At 41.4% G+C, this 15,146-nt stretch overlaps 1 protein-coding gene across 1 annotated transcript in view; it reads left to right on the top strand.

Annotated features, from left to right (window-relative positions):
- Positions 1–9,492, top strand: part of COL23A1 (collagen type XXIII alpha 1 chain) — a 467,477-nt gene extending 457,985 nt beyond the window's left edge. Inside the window, exons 26-29 of the mRNA XM_031953787.1 lie at positions 12–65; positions 207–293; positions 6,690–6,728; positions 7,327–9,492. Of these exons, the coding sequence (XP_031809647.1) occupies positions 12–65; positions 207–293; positions 6,690–6,728; positions 7,327–7,329 (183 nt within the window). The 3' untranslated portion in view covers positions 7,330–9,492. The remainder of the gene's footprint in view (positions 1–11; positions 66–206; positions 294–6,689; positions 6,729–7,326) is intronic.
- The last annotated feature ends 5,654 nt before the right edge of the window (positions 9,493–15,146 follow it).

Genomic DNA, 15,146 nt, shown 5'->3' with positions numbered 1-15,146 from the left:
TTTTTTCTTAGGGCTTCCCAGGACCCCGAGGAGAGAAGGGAGAGAGGAGCAAGCAAGGAGAGAAGGTCAGAGCTGGGCCCCAATTCCCCTCTGGAAAATGGGATTCCCCTCGGAATAGCAGGGACCTCCTGAGCTGGGACCAAGCAGGCCCAGAGCAGGGCCTCTCAGAAGAGTCATTCCTAAACCAGATTATTTTCTACCCACAGGGGGATCGAGGGGTTCCTGGCAGAAAAGGAGCGAAGGGGCAGAAGGGAGAGCCTGGGCCCCCTGGATTGGATCAGCCGTGTCCAGTGGTATGTGTTTCCTGCCTATAGGGAGCAAGGAGATGGGGGGAGCTGAGGCTCTGTGCTCGTCCTGTCCGGCCCTGAACTGTGACAGTAAAAACAGATTCTCTCTGGTGGGTTTCCCATCTTTATCGTAGAAGATTTGGGTCTAGGCCATAGGAACCCTATATGGTCCTTCCTACTGGTCAGCTAAGATGTGCCTGATTGTTAGAAAGGAGCCAGGGCTGAAAGACTTTCCCTAGACATGGTGCACTGATCATTATTCATTCCTGGCATTCGGCAGTCACTTAGAAAGCAAATTATGTTCCTCCAGGTCGCACCATGGTTACCATGAGTCTTACTTAGGTTCTTAGCAAGTTCCTCAAGTGTTACTGAAGATGTGCCCCTTGTGACCCAGGCCAAAGGGAATTAAGGCAAAGAAGTCTATTAGACCTCACAGGTATCACTGAGGCTTCATGTAATATGACTCAAAACTGAAATAAGATAATCATAATCATTATTCTTGGGGTATAGTGCTGGAAGACCTGAGTTCAAATTCTGACTCTTACTAGTAGTATGGCCTTGGAGGAGTAACTTAACATGGAAAGGCACCTCAGGCAACTTTCCAGGATTTATCTATCCAAGTCATAAACTGGTTTTTATCCTATTGGTAGAGGGAGTTGCCACACAGTTCCCTACAATTCCTTCGAGCATCCATGCAATAACAATAATAGTAGCACAAATATTTCTTTTTTTTTTCACTTAATTTTAACTTTTTTAGGTTATACATGTACATTTATTTGCCAGATATTTCTGTGAGTCAGGTTGGGAGAGAAAAATCAGAACAAAATGGAAAAAACATGAGAAAAAAAAAAAGAAAAAAATGAAAATAGTATATGTTGACCCACACTCAGTGTCCATAGGATATCTCTCTAGATATAGATGATGTTTTCCATTCAAAGTTTATGATCACTGAGAAGAATCAAGTCTATCATAGTTGATCATCACACAATCTTTTTGTTATTGTGTACAATGTTTTACTTCATAAATATTTCTTTAAGGATTACAAAATACTTCATATACATTATCTCATTTCACTCTTCCCAAAACCCTGTGAGGCAGGTGAGGTATCGTCATCCCAATTTTATAGATCAGAAAGTTGAACTCAAATATATATAGTAATCTTACAGTCAGTAAACACCAGAAACAGGATTTGAATCTCCCTTGACTTTAAGAATTTATGTCATATTCTGAGGCAACGGATTTGATTTTTAAAAAATAGCAAAGCAGCATTATTTGTCAAGAAATCTTGGGGGGGGGGAAGAAAGAAAAATCTTTGTGAGAAAATCTTAGAATAAGGGAGAGGTGTAAGAAGCATGTCAGAGTAGTGTTGCAGTGGGAGTGTGCTACCAATTCTTCAGCCAGATGCAGGAAGATGCTGAACTTGAGAAAGAGACCACATAGTTGGGACGGAGGTGCTGTGTGGTAGAAATGGGGAGCCCCAACTACTGACCACCTGCTGAACTCCTCCTTTGCTAAAATCAGAATGGATGCATCCTTGAATGTCAATTCGTTCTTCAACAGATGGGTGAGGCAATGAGGGGAGATGTTAGACTCAAATCTAGTAGAAAGAACAGGAACCACTGGAGGATGAGACCATACTCTCTTAGAGTTAATGACCTGAAAGTCATTTCAGATAAGAAGAGAAAAGACAAACATATTTTGACAGATAAGAGAATGGGTTTTCAAAGAATCAAGAAAGAGAATGAATAGAATCCCATAGCCTTTTATTTTTAGATGGAATTTCCAGAAGGGAAGTTGACCCAGGAATCAGTCAGTCAACAAGCATTTATTAAGCACCTACTGTGTTCCAGGAACTGTGTTAAGCAGTGAGGATATAAAAAAAAAAAAGCAATAAGCAGTCCCTCCCCTCAAGAAACTCACAGTCTAACAAGGAGACAACATGCAAACAATTGTATACAATCAACATACAGACAGAATAAGCTAGAAGTCGTCTCATAGGGAAGGCAGTCAAGGATGATACTCTGGCTCTGTCACATGCCTGGAATCCCTGCTCTCAGGGGCTAATAGATCCCTTAAGCTCAGAAGTTCTGAGCAGCAGTTGTTTGCAGATCATTTGTCCACACCAGACTCAGCATCAGCATGGTGAGTCCCTACTAAACAAGAGGACATCCAGGATGTCTAAGGAGGGTAAACCAGTCAAGATGCAGACAGAGCAAGTCAAAGCTTGTATGCCAACCAATCAATAGTGGGATCAGGGGCAGCTAGGTGGTGCAGTGGTAGAGCACCAGCCCTGAAGTCAGGAGGACCTGAGTTCAAATCTGATCTCAGACACGGAACACTTCCTGGCTGTATGACCCTGAGGAAGTCACTTAATCCCAATTGCTTCAGCCAAAAAAAAAAAAAAAAAAAAAATAGTGGGATCAGCTACCAGACTGAGGGGAATAAAGAAAGCCAGATTCCAAAAAAAGGAAAAAAACAGGGGGGAAATTAAATTTTTATGACCCAAACACAAAAGATCCCAATGAGAAAGAAAAATGAACTAATTCATCAACAGAAGCAGATTTTTAAAAGACATTCAGAAGATAGAAACAAAAGCTCCTAAGCATGAAGGATTTCCAAAGAGCCTGATTCTGGAAGAAACGCTGTGAAAACGTCTGAATTCCAGAACAGGCTAGATTTGGCAAGATATATGAAAGATAAAAAGACTTCTTAAAAGCAATATTGGAGGCAGCTACATGGTATGAGTGCTAGGTCTGGAATCAGGAAGATTCTGACCTCAGACATTTGCTAGCTGTGTGACCCTAGGCAAGTCACTTTACCCTGTTTGCCTTGGTTTCTCCATCTGTAAAATGAGCTGGAGAAGGAAATGGCAAACCAGTCCAGTATCTCTGCCAAGAAAATCCCAAATGATATCATGAAGAATTGGACACAGCTAAAACAACTTAACAACAGCAACAAAAGGGAAAGTAAAACAGACGCAGTATAATTTTGTCAGCATAAGTGCTTCCTAGGGCCCATTCCAGATATCCCACTCCACATGCATACACATGTTTTAGTACACAGAAAAATAAAAAATAAGAGGCTTATTATATAAGAAACTATGAGCTTCGGTAACTGCAATTTGTTGTTTTAAGGGATGGGGATAAGGACTGGATCTGTTATGTTATTTCAGTGATGTAGAGAACTCCCAAGTAGGGGAACTCTGTCTACCCAAACAGATCACCACCTTCTCTTCAGCATCTAGTCTTAGAGAGACCCCTAGACCCCATTTTCTTAAACTGTGGTTTACAACATCATAGAGGGTCTTAACTGAATGCTGAGGGGGCAAAATTATGATTTGTTATCAGTAAATGTTTGATTTGGATTATTTTATATATACCTAGGTCCATGTAAAAATTTCTCAGGAGAGAGTCTCAAGTTGAAATACTTTAGGAGGCCCTTTTCCAGACCACTGAGATGTCAAATAAAGTGGACCGTCCCACAACCTTTTCCAGTTCTTCCCAATTCCAAGGCCAGCTCTTTGTCCACTGGCTGTTCCACCTCTGTATTATGCATGTGTGCATGCACACACATTTGTGTGTGTGTATTAAGAAATGTAATATATAATTTACCTTCTTTCTGTGTCACTGAGTAATATGGCCTCCCAGCCCTGTTTAGTTCCCCCAGCTCAGGTTCCTGGGTTCTATCTATATGAACAAACTGTTATCTTCAAAACAGGCAAATACAAATTACAAAGGAATGAAAGGAGCATCAGGCTCCCTGGGCCTGGACAAGGCCAAGACTCCCTGTCCTGTGGTATAGTATCTGCTTTCCTATTCTTTTCTGTCCTTTCCTCCCTTGCTTTCCCTTCCCTATATCTTTCTGTCCATTGCATTTCTCCTCCCTTCCCTTCCTTGCATGAGACTTGTTGCTGACTTGCTTGGGTTTGCAATGCCCTTCTTCCTTATTCCCAGATCTGAATGAAATGTTACCAACCCTGAGACTTTTCCTTTCTCTTACACAGAAATCTGTTCCCAAGACACATAGACCCATATATATACATGCACCTGTGTTCCCTGTCAGCCATCCTTGCACTCCTAGCGTGGCAAACATGCTATTCAAACTGGAGAATGCATGTCCTCTTTCTGGGCTAGGGTCCAGGTCCCAAGTTTTTGAAAATACTAGCTAGGGACAGCAGTACGGGGGTGGGGGAGCTCAAACAACCCAATATTTATCCTAATTGAATCCAAGCTTTTGACTTCTGCAGGGCAGATCCCATTACAAAGGATTTCTAGCAGCTTGTGGGTAAGGCCACATCAAATAGTCCTAGAAATATTCTTGGAAAAAAATTTCAGCTAGTCCTAGAAAGTCTATGGAACACAGTCCAATATTCAAAATAAAAATGAAGGAATTAAGCCATCAAAGGACTCCTGCCAGACAGGGAGTGGTACAGTAGCCACTCTCAGGAAAAGATGCCATTGATAGTCTGCCCACTTTTCCTGGGCCCTGAGGTCAAGACAATACTGTAGGTGTTGAGCAGATATAGGGGAATCTATTTCCCCTTAGCAATTAAGTACTATTAATGTACTTAGTTGTGAAGGAATGAGATGTTAATCCTACATCAACAAGCTTTTGTTCCATTTATTTGAAATTTGTGGGGGTTATGTTCTTAGAGGTACTTTGAGTAAAGAAGGAAAGATTTCTATCCCCAGCAAGAATTCTACCTAGTAAATCAATTTACCATCCTTCCCCTCTTCATATAAAGTACTGCCTGGCAATAGCATAATCCCTCACTAAGAGATGGATTCAGGGTCAGTAGGTGTGAGGGAAACCTGGCAGAAGGATCAGGACAGGCGATGTTCCCTCCCTCCTACCCCCTCACCCCTGCCCCACATTTCCCCTTCCTGAATTTGGCTTCCTAGTCTGATGTCTATGGATCCTACGCAAAGTCACAGAGTTTGACTAAGACACGTAAACAAGATCTCTTGCTGGGAAAAACCCGGGGCTATGTGAAGCGACGTCAGGATTTAGGTCAGATGGGGCTTACTTCCTCTGCCCCCCCTTATTTAACCCACAAAAACTATTCCCCCCACAAATCCCCTCAGGCCAAATTCTTCCCCTCTGGTATCACAGCCAAGCAAAGGAAGACCAGTGATTTATTGGAACCGGATACAAAGATCAAATTTCACACAAAGCCCGACCCCCTTCCCCAAAGACTTGAACATAACTTCCCCTCATATCTGATCCTGCCATCCCATCCCAGGAGCCTTTGCACATACTATGCCTGGGAAGGCCCTTAGCTACAAACAAGCACCTCTAATTGGGGTCCCCGCAAGGAGGGCCAAAGCCCCTCTTAGAGAGACAAACCATATCCCTCTATCCCTGTCACCTACACCCCCTCCTGTTCTTTGTGGTTTCCCAGTGAGGATTGGTACAAGCAATATACCCTCTTCTATCCCACCACAGGCACATTCTCCCTTATTGTAACGATGGTGTTTAGCACATTATTAGTGCTTAATAAATTCATATCAAATTGGATTTAATTGAAGATGTGAGGAGGAATAGATTACTTTTGTCTAGGGGATGTTTCAAGGAAGGCTTCATTGAGGAAGTGGAAATAGCTCAGCCTTGAAGTAAGTCTCTCCCTATTCTAATTCATCCTTCATTCAGTCACTAAACTGATTTTCCTAAAACGAAGGTCCAATCGTGTCACCACCTACTCAATAAACTCTCATGGCTCCCTATTGCTACCAAGAGCAAACACAAAATGCTGCGTGGCTTTCAAAGTTATTGACAGCCTAGCCTCCTCCTAGCTTTCCTGTCTTCCTATACCTTACTCGTTGGTCTAATACACTAATCTTTTAGCTGTTCCAACAAACAAGTTGCTCCCTTACTCAGCCCCGGACATTTTCTCTAGCTATTCTTCACTCTGGGAATAATGACCTTCTCTGGCTTTCTTAAAGTACCCACTAAAATTCTACCTCCCACAGAAAATCTTCCCTAATCCATCTTAAGTGATTTCACTCTTTGAATGATTTCCTAATTATTATCCTGCATATACTGGCTTTGTATGTATTTGTTTTACATGTTGTCTTCCCCATTAGATTGTAAGCTCCTTGAGGGCAGGGACTGCCTCATGTCTCTTTTAGTACAGTGCCTGACAAATAATATGAAATTAATAAATATTGAATGATGGAAGTGGGGAACTTTTGAGGGAGGGCAAGGAAAGTCTCACTAGAGGCCTCCCTCCCTGGGAAAATGGCAAGGTTTCTGGAAAGCAGATTAGTACTTCCCAATTTGAGTGTGTGGTCTTTGTTTGAATTCCCCTGCCTTTTCCCCATCTCATCTACCCTCGGTGCCAGATGTCCCCCAAGGAGGCTTCTGGCATTTTAAGAGACTGAAGTTTTCTTCTCTCTTTTCCAGGGAGCTGATGGACTACCTGTGCCAGGCTGCTGGCACAAGGTAAGGTAATAAACATCTAAGGCTTTCTGATTGGACGACAGTCCAGTCCTCATGACTTCCACTCCAACCAGGGCTAGATTACTTTGTAAGTGATGGGTTGTCCAGAAGTGAATAAATCAGCCACACATAAACCAGGATCCTCCCTACTGTACTCCAAGGAGGAAGCCCACCTACTCCCTTCTTTCTTCTCTTTCAGACACTCCCAAAATCTCAATTTCCCTTCTATGGGGAAGCTAGCCAAGAAACCCAACAAATCGCTATATCTGGGAGAGATGGGGGAGGAAAAGGGAGGAAAAAGTTTGGAAACCACTTGTTTTCTTAAAGGAAAACTTTTAGATATATTTTTGGAGACTGCCCACCCCCACCAACACACACACACACACACACACACACACACACACACACACATACATACACACACACACCCCAAACTGGTTTGACTTAAGAGACAGAGAAGAGTGGGATTTGGTCTGGATGATACTGGCTGAGGTATCTAGAAAACCTTCTCTAATTTAAAACTTACGAAGAGTTAGGAAAGATTTCTAGGTTTCTCAGAACAACCTCTTAACCAACTCCATATCTTTCTGTTCTTTTCCAGTGATCCCTGCTCTTCCCACCTGAAGCTTGTACATATTCATGTGATATACTTTGCTCTCCTTATTTTTTGTAAAAAACAAAAAACAAAACAAACAAACAGTAATATATTGATTTTTATTTTTTTGCTGGATGTTGCCATTTATGGATTAAAAGAATTTTTTTAAGTTTCCAGAATGGCTGAGAAGTGACTTTCATACTCTTGGCTCAGAGTGGCCTGAGCTTGGACTGGCATGGAATCTCAGCCTCTTCCTCAGTTAAAGGACTCCAGCTAAGGAGAAGCAATGGACCTTTGGGCTATCTTTGTGGAAGGAAAGACTCTTGGGAACTATAACCCGCTTCTCCATAAAGCAAAGGAAAGCAATTCAAATATGGGGGTCAGAAGTACTCGAGCTGGGAGACCACAGAAACGGCTGGGTTTGGGCACATTTGTTCACCTTCCATTGGAAAAAAAGAAGAAGAAAATAAGACTTCTAACTATTCCTCCCCAAATCCAACCCATGGCTTCATCCTTTGTGTGCCTTCGCCCCAAAGCCGAATGCAGAGAATATGGCACCAGAGACATCCACATCTTTTAAGATGGCTCCTGGAGATGCTGGGATTGTGTCAGAGGGGAATAATCGGCAAGCACTCAACCTTGGGGCTGCTCTTTCTGATCCTACCTTTCCTGAAGTGCTGGGAGACAACAAGCCCCTCCATTCTCTGGGTGCCCTTGTTGCCTTCTTCTTCCACTCCCCACTCCTCCGAGTCGCATCCTCCCCAGCTCCCCTGTGTTGTTATGGCTTCCCCAGAACCCTCCATCCCAGCCTGCCTGGGAAAGCTTGACATGCTGGCTTAAGACTGAAGTTTGCTGACCATTGTTCCCCCTGCCTTCCTTCAGTGGCCAAGCTTGGGCCCCAGACCTTGTCCATTCTCCCTTCTCTGCAGGGAGTTCTGGCGCAAAGCCATCCATCAATCACCAAACTTTTATTAACTTCCTTTTCAGTGCCATCCACTGTGTTGGGTGCTGGGGTCTGCCCCCAAGATTTATTTCATCCACCCATGTGAAGAGCCTGGCAGATGCCTGGAACCTTCCCCATCCTCTCACAATTCCAGCTTGAATTGGGGTCAGAGTGCATTTCCATTTTCGGGGCACGCTAGACATCAGGAGTGCAAGCAGGGAATGAGGCGGGAACTAACTCTTGTAAGGAAAACGCAAATGCATGCTCTATTGTGTGTACTATACAGAGGTTTCTTTACTTAGGACCACTGAAAATCCAGTGGCTCATGGCTGCAGGTGAGAATCCCATGCTCCTTTGCAGACGTTGTTTGAGTTTGGGGTGCAATTTGATGTACATCAGGGTTCTATGAACCACCATAGTCCCCTAGTTGCTGATCTAAGCATTCTCAGAAGACTAAGGAGAACTTGAAAGGTTTTCATGGATGCGACTATTGCTGACCCCCTGTGACCGAGTCATTCTGGCCCAGCCTTTTGGGGTACTCTGAGCTCAAATCACTCGCTGCAAAGCCCAGTGCACAGGGGACATCCAAAAGAATATACACACAACGCAGAAGCACATAAACACAAGCATAAGGTGGCACAGGTAGTCAAGCTCCTCGGAGCTTCCAATTCTATCGCAGTGATACTTTCCCAGCCTCTATTGCTCCTCCTCTTGGCAACAATCTCAGCTAAGGGTGAGGATTAAAAAACAAACCAAAAGAAAACAGACACCAAAAACCCAACCCATCATTACAGGGGCCTAGGCTTCCCTGCTTTCACAAGTTGGCTGGAGTGGGTCTCACAACAGGAATGAAGTTGATACCTTTCTAAAGGCTCTTGCCATTAGCAACTGCTTCCCTTCCCTGAAAGGTCAGTTGCCTTGGCTCCCCGATTATACTACCATGTTCTTCCAGCCTGAAGTCCTGGCCTTTATGTCCGTCCCTCAGGACCATGAATCTGTACTGGTGAAGCGTTTCTCCTGATGACACTTACGGTTTTTCAGAACTAAAAGAATAGATTCTTCAACCAAAATTAGAAGGGACTTGAGTCATGGAGGATTTTTATTTAGACGAGGAAAATAAGGCGTCCCTCATCTAACAAAAGTACACAGCTACTGGCTTCATTTACTACTAATTGTTTTCCTTTTCTTTTGTAAATTAAAGTCTAAGGATGTAATAAACTATAATGGTATTTCTGGATGTGAAATATTTATAAGCTGCGTGTCCACATCACCCATAAGTCCTTTCATTTCCCTGTCATATGACCCTTAGCCCAAATAGCTGCATCCTAGCTTGTTCTCCAGAAGGTTTCCCTTGCCATGCAAACATAGGAATCAGGGATTAAGTCTGTGATAACAGATCAAGTGGGGCTCAAGCAGAGATAGGATAATCCTTGAGGGGAATGCCGTGGATTAGATGAATTTTCAAATTTAGAATTTTATCATTCTATACTACTCAGAACTGGAAGAGTCCTTATGAGATGTTACTACCAAATTACCTATTTTACAGAGAAGGAAATGGATACACAGACAGATAAAATAACTTGCTCAAGATAAAATAGAAAATTATAGTCGAGACTAGAACCTAGATCTACTTTTTTCTCCCAAGACCTTCAACACACACACACACACACACACACACACACACACACACACACACACACACACACACACACACCACTTGCACTTATACTCAGAGAAAATGGACACTAACTTTTTGTCTTTTTTAGTTTAGTTTAGTGCTACAAAGTATTGCAAAGGACTGGGAGGGTTGGAAAATCAGAATTGTCCCTAGAAAACCACAGTCAGCCCCATCAAGACATAGTTTTTGTTTTTTTTTTAAAAAAAAAAAAAAAAAAGGTCAAAAAAATCCTTTTTACTTAAGTGCAACATTATGTTGAAGGGCAAGGGAAAGACAGATAAAAACAATTTTTTAGTCTCCTAAAATAATTACATCCCAGTGGAGTCAATTGCATGTTCTAACTAATTTAATTTTCCCATCACCTAGAAATGAACACATCTGTCATTGTGAAAATTTTTGTTATTCAGTTGTATCTAACTCTTTTCAGTCAAATCCCACTGGAGGTTTTCTTGGCAAAGATACTGGAATGGTTTGTTATTTACTTCTCCAATTCATTTTGCAGGCAAGGAAACTAAGGCATCAAAGTTAAGTGACTTACCCACGATTGCACAGATAGTAAATGTCTAAGGTCACATTTGAACTCAAATTTCCCTGGACATTCAGAGCTCTATTCCACCATCAGCTGGCTTTTTTTTTTTTTTTTTTTTTTTTTTTTTTTGTGAGGCAATTAGGGTTAATTGATTTGCTCAGAGTCACACGCTAGTAAGTGTCAAATGTCTGAAGCTAGATTTGAACGATTTGAACTCAGGGCCTGTATTCCATCCACTGTGCCATCGAGCTGCCCCATTACAGGGATGCAACATAGCAAGCTATAATTCCCAAACTTTCCCCTTTCCGGAATAAAAAACTAAATTTTTCTCAACTGTATGAGCTGCCTCTCTTCAGAGCCCAAGGTAGCATTTTGGTATTCCATAGAACACATGTTTTAAATCAATTTTTTTAAATCTAGAGGATGTGACCAACATCTCTCCTCATCCCCACACTCACCCCAATAAAACCAGTTTAGTAAGTAAATGGGAGATTTATAAATGTTTATACAAAGAATCTCAAGAAAATTCTCTTAAGGTCCCTCCCTAATTTTCTGTGCTTCTAAGGCATAGAGTAGAATGCAATTTCAAAACTTACTATAATTAATTTCTCTCATTAATCTCCTTATAAGGAAAGCAGGGAGACAGGATTTATCTTCTAACTTTAGGTGAATAAATTGAGAAGCAAAGCAAGTAAGGCTAAAAATAATGCACCTCAAGCAATTCCAAAACCACAGAAGGAATACTGACTAAACCAAAGATTCTTCCGGGAAAAATCCTGGACTCAAAATCAGAAGATCTGAGTTCAAACTCAGTAGCTGTGATTTCCCCTCTCTGAACCTCAGTTTTCTCATTTATGAAATGGAGCAATAATACCCTAAAGAGAATACTTGTTCAATCTTAAAGAGATGGAAATGTAGGCTGTAAGTATTACATTTATAAAATCAAAGTTTTAGATTTGGGGAAAACTAGAAATCATTTAGTTCACAACCCTCCAGAGAGAATAAAACAAAACTAACCAATATGTAACTATTTGTCCCCAGAGAATAGTTTTTCAAAGTATTCCTTGCCATTCTTTGTAGATATGAATTATTGCATATACCCTCAGATACTTGATTTTGCTAAATTCCTTTTTCCCCTTTTTTATTCCTTGTAACAAGGATAGATCACTGGATAGAGGAAGGAAATTTTGGGAAATGAAGGTGATATAAAAGTTAAAAAAAAAAAGTCATTGAAGAAAAAATAATGATGCTGTACTACGTGTTTTAGGCACCAATGTATCCAAACCAATTTTTGTTAATATTGTAAATTCAAGAACTATTCTGCTTGAGGGATAAATGTATAAACTAACATAATGTCCTCATGTCCTAAGACATCCTTCTAACAAAATATTTGAAGTAAGATTGATAGTCTTCATGAGCAAGGCAAAATGTTCTAATAAGATAAAACATACCTACACAGTTTTAGATTAATGTTCTATTTCCCCAGAATAATACAATAGTCCCTTAATCTTTCAGGATGTCCCTGGAGAATCATCCTAATAAAACCACTCAATCTCTCTTAGATCATTCTGTTCAAGGGCCTTTCCCCCATCTAGTCGCTAATGACCTGAAGTCCTAAATCAATAACCCAATCCCTTCAGGAAATGGATAAACGGTATTGCTCTTAGTTGAGTCATTACTCTAATACCTTCAGATGGATCAATCAAGAGTTCCTAACTCTGGCCCAGGTCTAGTTAGTTGTCCTGATTACTTCAAGGGAGAAATCTTTGTAGTTAATCTGGAGAGTTAAGAGCTAGAGTGGTTTCCAAATTAGAAAAAAAAAGGCTGCTAAAATGATAAGTATTCCTCCCTTCAGATTGATCCCCTAAAGGGGGAAATAAAGGGGTGATCTGCTTCTACAATCTCAATTTTTTAAAATGTTAAAGGGTAAAAAGGAGATAAAGTCTAATCTTTTCACTTTGCCAATGGGGATGCCGAATTCGACAGGAGAAAAATGTCCATCATTACATACTGAGTTCAAAGTAGAGGTAGCCCTCAAAGTAGAGGGCTTCTCAGCCTCAGAATATACTCTTTCCAAAGTTGCTCAGCATGGAGCATCTAGAGCAATGGTCCTCAAACTTTTGTTCTCAATATTTTTATCCTATTAAAAATGATTGAGGATCTGTCCAAAGAGTTTTTATTTATGTGGTTTATAGTTATAGATATTGATCACATTAAAAATAAAAACTAATTGTGAATTTGTAGACTCTCTGAAAGGATTTCAGAGATTCCCAGGATGCTCTGGACCAGACTTTGAGAACCACTGATTTAGAGAGTGCTGTGAAAAGAGTGCCGGCCCCGGGTTCAAATGCGACCTTGGACATTTGACACTAGCTGTATGACGCTGGCCAAAAAAAAAAAAAAAAATTCTCAGCAGTCTTTTGAGTCTGACTTTTCCAGTCTGAATAATAAAGTAATGACACTGGGTGGATAGTTTATTCCAGAAATAAAGTATTTTCCATCTGAGCCCAAAATGTTGTAAAATGTTGGGGGTTGAGGGGAAGCAGGGAGAGAAGGAGGAGGAGATTGGCCTAAATGGCCTTTGCAGTCCCTCCTAGGATTAGACCAGGATTCTCTGATTAAAGCCAGAGAATGTTTTCCTCGGTCAGTTAGGGACCCCAGCGAAGAGTCTTCATTCCAACCCAGGGGGTGAGCCATAAAACTGCTGACTGCTGCAGTTTTCAGAAGACAGCTCAAATCACATCTGCAGCTTCCAAAATAGCTGCTTCTACATCTGCTGCCCTTCAGGGTTTCAGTTCATTTGTGTGCTCTCTTGTTAGTAAAAAGCATTTTAAATTCATGATAGAAGCTTTGGGGAGTACATGAACTAGCAGCCAATGGAGCTGGAAAGAACCCTGAATTGAAGGCAGGAGACCTTGATTCCAGCTTCCAAAAATGTGCATTGTACAATGTGGTTTGCAAAGCACTTGATTATAGTTTTCTCCTGGAGTCCTCCTAACAGCCTAGTAAGGTTGATTGAACTTCCAAGGTTACCATCTCCAATTTACAAAGGCTGGTATGGTGTAGTGGAAGATAGAGGGGGAGGGAGATAGGAGGTTCAAATCCTGGCTCTGGTAATTACTACTTCCCTTCCCTGTGCCTCAGTTTCCTCATCTGTAAAGAAGTATTCTTTACAGTATTCTCCCAGATCTAAGTCTATGATCCTAATCTGGGTTCTGCAGTATTCTTTGCCTCCCTGGGATTGAAAGGGTTGAAATAGGCAATGGCTAACTCCCTTACAATTCCTTATAGCTATAATGGGCACCATAATTATTGGACAGCTGCCGCCATCTAGTGCTTCAGCCCTCAATCGCTTATTGCCTTATTTCCCTGGGGCCAATGGTTAGTTACGGTCGGAATTTGGGGACTGTTTAAAGGCTAACGTTTGTCAGAATTCTCCTAACATCTGTGTAGCACATGGTCTCCCAAGGTATCAGATGCTGTTAGATGAGGTGCTCCCTGAAGACAGAGACCATCTCTTTCTTCTTTGCATCCCCAGAACTTAGCACAGTGCCTGGAACATAAGTGCCATATAAACATTAGTTGTTATATTGCCGTCCCCAGCATTTGGGGCTCCAGTGCATCTTTTCTCTAGATCCACCATGCTCAAGAAGTTTCTTCTGGCTTGATTTTCAATAGAACTTGGCTTCAGGTTTCTACCATTTACTTGCTGTTGTGACTTTGAATAAAACTTGTCGCCTTCCTGGATTGTACAACCAAAGATAATCTCTCTGGGCCTTTCGACCTTCAAAAATAATAAGAAAATCGATCAAGATCATTATATATTCTCAAGGAAGTTATACTCTAATACAGCATTTCTTAATCTTTTTGACGGCAGAGATCCACTGGTAAAGTCTATGGACTTCTTCTAGGAATAGTATTTTTAAATACATAAGAATACACAGGAAATTAATTATGATGAACTATAGTTCAGGCACCAGGTTGAGAATCCCTGTTCTAAAAGGAAAGATAATATGGGTACATAAAAGATACATACAGGGAACAGTCACCTGAGAGGCAAAGGTACTAAAAAGCTGAGAAGCCTTGGAAAGGACTCTTGCCAAAAGGGGCCTTTGCACTGAATCCATAAATCCATAGCAAGGGATTTTAAGAAGTGAAGGTAAGGAAAGAAAGTGAGCCAAGTATGGATAACTGCCAGTGCAAAAACATGTAGAACAAAAATGGAATGTTACTGGCTCAGATCCAGATACCCAGCCTAATCCCTCTCAGAGCTCCAACAAACTATTGCAGTTTTAAACTGGATGACCTAAAGTCATCTTAAACATGCCCCCAAAAGAACTTACTATCTTCTCCCCCAACCCTCTCCTTTTCTTAACTTCTCTATTGTTGAGGGAATCACCAGCTTCCTATGTGTGTAGAGAAGCAGATTGATTTGAGAGATGTTATGGAGGTAGGAACAACAAGATTTGGCAACTAGTTTAATATAATGAATGAATGAAGGTGAGAAGTCGAGGATGTCACCAAGATTGGAACCTGGGTGACTTTGAGTCTTATTCAGATCCCTGAATTTCATCGGCCAGCGGTCCCAAACCCACAGTTCAGAGTGCCCAAGCCCACAAATTTGTCACCTGCCAGGAATGTTGCTATGAGTCAGACTCCAGAGAAATAACCACAAG

Source organism: Sarcophilus harrisii, chromosome 2, assembly GCF_902635505.1.
Source record: "Sarcophilus harrisii chromosome 2, mSarHar1.11, whole genome shotgun sequence".
NCBI classification, from domain to species: Eukaryota; Metazoa; Chordata; class Mammalia; order Dasyuromorphia; family Dasyuridae; genus Sarcophilus; species Sarcophilus harrisii.
This window is presented reverse-complemented; position numbering and strand designations above follow the sequence as displayed.